The sequence below is a fragment of the Muscardinus avellanarius genome (genome assembly GCF_963383645.1).
Source record: "Muscardinus avellanarius genome assembly, chromosome: 3".
In the NCBI taxonomy this organism is placed as follows: domain Eukaryota; kingdom Metazoa; phylum Chordata; class Mammalia; order Rodentia; family Gliridae; genus Muscardinus; species Muscardinus avellanarius.
Window position 1 is genome coordinate 167650207 of NC_137788.1, and position 6584 is coordinate 167656790.

General features: G+C 41.7%; 1 protein-coding gene across 2 annotated transcripts in view; it reads left to right on the forward strand.

Annotated features, from left to right (window-relative positions):
- The window catches only part of TUBGCP5 (tubulin gamma complex component 5), a gene marked incomplete at both ends in the record, with an annotated part of 50262 nt that extends 43974 nt beyond the window's left edge, over positions 1 to 6288 (forward strand). For both annotated transcript variants that reach the window (XM_080690410.1, XM_080690411.1), the window contains 2 exons: positions 4051 to 4151; positions 6242 to 6288. In XM_080690410.1, the coding sequence (XP_080546536.1) occupies positions 4051 to 4151; positions 6242 to 6288 (148 nt within the window). The remainder of the gene's footprint in view (positions 1 to 4050; positions 4152 to 6241) is intronic.
- Between the last annotated feature and the right edge of the window lie 296 nt (positions 6289 to 6584).

Here is a 6584-nt window from a genome sequence, read left to right on the forward strand (position 1 = left end):
ACTTAGTGAGACCCTGTTTCAAAATAAAAAAAAAAAAATAGGACTGAGGGTGTATCTCGGAGGTAGAATGGTTCAATCCCCAGCACCCCCCACCACACACACACAATCTAACTTGTTCCAAATATGATAGGTTTGGGGGATAGCTCAGAGGTAGAATGCCCCTGCGTTCAATCCCCAGTACCAACAACAACAACAAAAAATACACACACACACACACACACACACACACACACACACACATATAAAACCTGTGGCAGGCTTGGTAATGCACACCTATAATCCCAGTACCAGTCCCAGAGTCTGACATAGGAGTATTGCAAGTTCAAGGCCAACATCTGGTGAAACCCTGTTTCAAAATTTAAATCAAAATAGCTGGGCATGGTGGTGCATGCTTGTAATCCCAGTACTTAGGAGGCTGAGAAGGGAGGATCACAGGTTTGAGGTTGGCCTTAGTTACTTAGTGAGGCTTTCTACAACTTAAGTGAGACCCTGGTTTTTTTTTTTTTTTTGTGGTACTGGGCTTCCTGGAAGCCCTTCTACCTCCGGGCTACACTCCCAGACCAATTTTTTATATTTTTTGAAACAGGGTCTCTTATGCCAGCATGGCTGGCTTTGAACCTGCGCGATCCTCCTGTCTCAGCCTACCAAGCATAGGGATTACAAGCGTGCGCCACGCCTGGCCGTGTGAGACCCTGTTTTAAAAATAAAAGAATAAAGCCGGGCGTGGTGGCCCAAGCTTGTAATCCCCGCTTGGGAGGCAGAGACAGGAGGATCGCGCTGGTTCGGAGCCTGCCTCGCTGTCTTAAGAGACCCTGTTTCCACATAAAAAAGTTAAAAAATAGGTAGCCCGTGGGAGTGTAGCCCAGAGGTAGAGGGGCTTCCAGGAACCCCAGTACCACCAAAAAAATAAAAAAATAAAAAAGAATAAAAGAATAAAAAATATGGCTGGGGGTGGAGCTTGGAGGTAGAATGTCATTGGGTCATTTCCCAGTACCTCAGAATAAAAAAATTTAAATAAAAAATAAAAAGCTGGGGAATAACAACAAATATATATATTTAGGCTCTGTGTGTGTGTGTGTGTGTGTGTGTGTGTGTGTGTGTGTGTGTTACTGGGGATGGAGCCCAGGGGCATTCTACCTCTGAGCTACACCCTCAGCCCTATTTTTATTATTATATTATTTTGATGGTACTGGGGTTCTTGGAAACCCTTCTACATCAGGGCTACACTCCCAGACCTATTTTATGTTTTTTTTTTTTTTTTTAAAACAGGGTCTGTCTCTTAAGCCAGTGAGGCTGGCTTCTAACCTGCACGATCCTCCGTCTCTGCCTCCCAAGTGCGGGAATTACAAGTGTGCGCCACCATGCCAGGCTTTATTCTTTATTTTGAAACAGGGTCTCACTGAGTTGCAGAGGGCCTCACTATCTGAGACTGGCTGGGAACTGCGATCCTCCTGTCTCAGCCTCCCAAGTACTGGGATTATAGCATGTACCACCACCCCTGGCTTTATAATTAGTTTTTTTTAGGAGACTAAAAGTTTGTCGCTGTTGGACAAAGGAGAATATCCCTGCTATGTATGCTTTGTTCAACTTGAGCTGTGTTGCTTTCATCAGTTCATTGTGAGAAAAGAGCAAGGAGGAGGATTTAAGAAGCATATCAGCTTCTGTAGTTTATGGAAGTTAACTGAGCCTGGTTCAGATCTAAAGCAGGAACGTGAAAAGCTGTAGAAATAATATAAAATTTGCTTAACACCCACTTGTTTGATATTTAATAAGTGTTAAACATTAATAAGTGAATGGTGTTGAGGTGTTTTGAAAATCATATTATTTTTTTTCTTTTTTTGTGTGGAACTGGGGATGTAACTCAGGGGTTTCTACCTCCGAGTTACACCTCCAGTCCTATTTTTTTTTATTCTTTATTTTGAAACAGGGTCTCACTAAGTTGTGGAGGGCCTCACTAAGTAGCTGAATCTGGCCGCGAACCTGCGATCCTCCTGTCTCATCCTCCCAAGTACTGAGATTACAAGTGTGCACCACCACACCCAGCAGAAATTGTTATTTTTAAAGTATACACTTACAGCCGGGCGTGGTGGCGCAAGCTTGTCATCCCCTGGTAGGCGGAGACAGGAGGATTGCACAGATTCGAAGCCAGCCGCGCTGGCCTAAGAGACCCTGTTTCCAAAAATAAAAAAAAGTATAAAATAGATCTGGGAGTATAGCCCGGAGGTAGAACGGTTTCTAGGAACCCCAGTACCACCCAAATAAATAAATAAATAAATAAATAAATAAATAAATAAATAAATAAATAAATGTATACACTTATGAAATACTTATGAAGAGAATGTTTTGATGTCTCATATGTGCTTCCTAGTATTATGCTCTGGTTGTGAGTGGATGCCTGCTGTGCGTGCAGTGGGCACCCAGAAAGCAGCGGTGGCATTCTCTCTATACAGGACAGAATGAATACACACACACACACACACACACACACACACACACACATCCCACATTGGATATTTTTCATTTTAAAATTCTCTTTTCAAGCCAGGCACGGTGGTGCACACTTGTAATCCCCTGCTTGGGAGGCAGAGACAGGAGGATCACGCAGGTTCGAAGCCAGCCACGTGCACTAGCTTGAGACCCTGTTTCCAAATAAAAAAGTATAAAAATATGTCTGGGAGTGTAGCCCAGAAGTAGAAGGTTTTCCAGGAACCCCAGAACCACCAAAAATAAATAAATAAATAAAAATAAAATTCTCTTTTCAGCTGAGCATGGTGGCGCATGCTGGTAATCCCAGCATTAATCCCAGCATTTGGAAGGCTGAGACCAGAGGATTGTGGTTTGTGGAGAGCCTCAGCTACTTAGGCCCTCCACAACTCAGTGAGACCTGTTTCAAAAAATAAAAAGACTAAAAAAAAAAATAGGGCTGGGAGTGTAGCTCGGAGGTTGAATGCCCCTGGGTCCATCCGCAGACCCGCAAAAGAAAAAAAAAAAAAAGAAAAAAAACTTTTCAAAAAATATTCTTTCAGTAATTCCAAATTTTAGAATTTTATGTCCTTAATACATTCTTTATTTCACAAAGAATATATACTTATAAAAATATAGAATTGTATGAAGGAAAAGGAAATATCCCTAGTCATACTATACTAGTTCTAGAACTAAATACTACCTTAAAAAGCATAGCTTTAAACTGGGTGTGGTGGTTTATGCTTGTAATCCCATAATCCCACCATTTGGGAGGCTGAGACAGGAGGATCACGATTCATGGCCAGCCTCAGCTACTTGGTGAGGCCCTTTGCAACTCTGAGAGCCTGTTTCAAAGTAAAGAATAAAAAATAGGGCTGGAGTTGTAGCTCAGAGAAGGAATGCCCCTGGGTTCCATCTCCAGTACCGCAAAAATAAATAAGCCAGGCGTGATGGCACTTGCTTGTAATCCCAGCATTGGGAGGCTAAGACTGGAGGATCATGGTTCGTGGACAGCCTCAGCTACTTAGTGAGGCCCTCTGCAACTCAGTGAAACCTGGTTTCAAAATAAAGAATAAAAAAATAGGCAGGGGCTGTAGCTCAGAGGTCGAATGGCCCTGGGTTCCATCCCTAGACCTGCAAAAGTAAATAAATAAATAAAAACAAATAAAAAAATAGTATAATGTAGTTTTAAGCCAGTTGTGGTGGTACACACTTAGTACTTGGGAGGCTGAGATAAGAGGATCAAAGATTCATGGCCAGCTTCAGCTACTTAATGAGGCTCTCTGCAACTTAGACCCTGTTTCAAAATAAAAGAATAATATATATATAGCTTGGAGGTAGAATGTCCCTGGATTCAGTACCCAGTACTGCAAAATGATAGATAGAGAGCCAGACAGCATGGCTTTATATTCTAATGACCTTAAAACACTTTGAAAATGTTTTTCTTAAAGTAAGGCAAGATCTTTTGTGTTTTAACTTTTAAAGGATTTTAAATAATTAAAGTAAATTTGAAATTACTCCAAAGATATTTTATGGTATACCTGTTAGCCCTTATGCACTTACATAGATTGAAACTTTTTCTCCTAGAATGGAATCCATAGAGAAAATGGAGTCTGATTTTAAAAACTGCCATGTGTTTCTTGTAACCATTTTAAACAAAGCCGTCTGTAGAGGATCTTTTCCCCACTGTGAGTACACCATATTATAATACTGCTACTTTTATGTTTTCTTATGAGCTAAGTCTGGGGATCATTGATCTCATGAAGAATTTGAATTTCTTACCATTTTCAAAATTGGAAAGTCCCTAAGCTGTTGCGCTATGCTTTGAACCATTTCCTCAGATTTACAGTGGTGAGTGGATGTCAAATGTGGGTGCTTAGGACTGAAAATTTCTCCCAGCCAGGCTGGTGGCACAGGTCTGTAACCCCAGTACTTGCGAGGCTTCCACAAGGAGGACTGCATGTTTTTGGCCAGCCTCAACAACTTAGTGAGACCTTGTTTCAGATAAAAAGTAAAATGAGCTGGGGATGCAGCTCAGAGGTAGAACACCCCAGGGTTCAATCCCTAGTACAGAAGAAGAAAAAGGAAGGAAAAAAGTTCAGAACACAGGGTAGGAGGTAGACAGATCTGTGAGGTGGGTAAGTGGGAGAAGAGAGAGCTGTTAAACTGTGAATTACACATCTCTTTTAAAGAATGTATTTATAGTTAATCTCTTATCCATTTCTTTTTTTTTTCTTTTTTTTTTTTTTCGGGTCTGGAACCCAGGGGCATTTGACCTCCGGGCTACACCCCCTGCCCTATTTTTTATTCTTTATTTTGAAACCGGGTCTCACTGAGTTGCAGAGGGCCTCACTAAGTAGCTGAGGCTGTCCGCGAACCGCGATCCTCCAGGTCTCAGCCTCCCGAATGCTGGGATTACAAGCGTGCGCCACCACGCCCGGCTTTCTCTTATCCATTTCTGCATGTTCTGATTATAGTGCACTTTTTTAAGAGGAGCCAGCAGGGCATAGTAGTGCATGCCTATAATCGCAGTATTTAGAAGGCTGAGACAGGATTACAGATTCATGGCTAGCCTCAGCAATTTAGTAAGACTCTCAACAACCTCTTGAGATCCCTCTTTTTTTTTGGAGGCTTTCTACCTCCGGGCTATACTCCCAGACCTGTTTTATATTTTATTTGAAAACAGGGTCTCACTATGTTGCTGAGAGCCTCACTAAGTAGCTGAGGCTGTCTTCGAACCTGCGCGATCCTCCTATCTCAGCCTCCTAAGTGTGGGATTACAAGCGTGCGCCACCATGCCTGACGGGATCCCTCTTTTTTTTTTTTTTTTTTTTTTTTAAATAGGATGGGGGTAGTAGCCGACAGGAGGATTGCACAAGTTCAAACCCAGCCTCAGCTACTTTAGTGAGGATCTCAGCAACTTAGTGAGACCCTGTTTCCAAATAAAGTATAAAATAGGTCTGGGGGCATAGCCTAGGGTTAGAAAGCCTCTGGGTTCCACCCCCAGTACCACACACAAAAAAATAAATAAAAAAGGGAGATCTTGGGGTGTAGCTCAGATGTACCACTGTGCTCAGTCCCCTGTACCACAAAATAAATATAAAAAGAGCATCCAGACATGTAAAAATACCTTGTTCTGATTGTGTAAGTGGAAACTTGGGTGTTTGCCTGTGCTCGCGGTGGGTATTATTCAAATTAATGCCATCACAGATTGGAAGGGATCACTATGGAATGAGCTGGATCCAGGCTCCTTGAAGAGGGCATAGGTCCAACACTGCAACACATAGGCACAGATAAACACTTTCTCAACAAGACCCCAAAGGCACAACAAACTAAAAGGCAATCAATACATGGGATTGCATGAAACTGAAGAGCTTCTGTTCAGGAGAAGGTTTTTGCCACCTACTCCTGATAGAGGACTAATATCTAGAATATACAATGAACACACTTTTAAGTACATTTCACTTTTTTTTTTTTTATTTTTGGTGGTACTGGGGATGGAACCCAGGGGCATTCTACCTCTGAGCTACACCCCCAGTCCCTATTTTTTATTCTTTATTTTGAAACAGGGTCTCACTGAGTTGCAAAGGACCCCTCACTAAATAGCTGAAGCTTTCCGCAAACAACAATCCTCCTGTCTCAGCCTCCCAAATACTGGCATTATAAGGGTGCACCACCATGCCCGGCTTACATTTCAGTTTTAAACTTAATACAACCTTAATCAGACATTCTCAAATGTTTAAAACTATTTCTTAACCTATGCTTCTTATTCTTACAGTGGAATCTCTCGCCCTGTCTCTCATGGCTGGTATGGAACAAAGCTAATGTCTTTAACAAGTACCTCAGGCTCGTCTTACATGCACCCCCACCATGAGCAGCTGAGAAGTTGGGCTCTGTGTCTTGGTTCATTTTAAAAGCTGTTGTCCACAGTCTTGACAAGTGGATTGTTGGTGTTTTCTCTGGAAATTATCTGAGAATGTGTACATGAGATTGTATAAATAATGCAGAGTGTATATAGGCTATTTCCTGTCATAAGGCGTAGACTTATGATATCAGTACTTTCAAATGTAAATTTTATCTATTTAATATGGTTATTGATATTAAAAATAAGTTAATGCTCT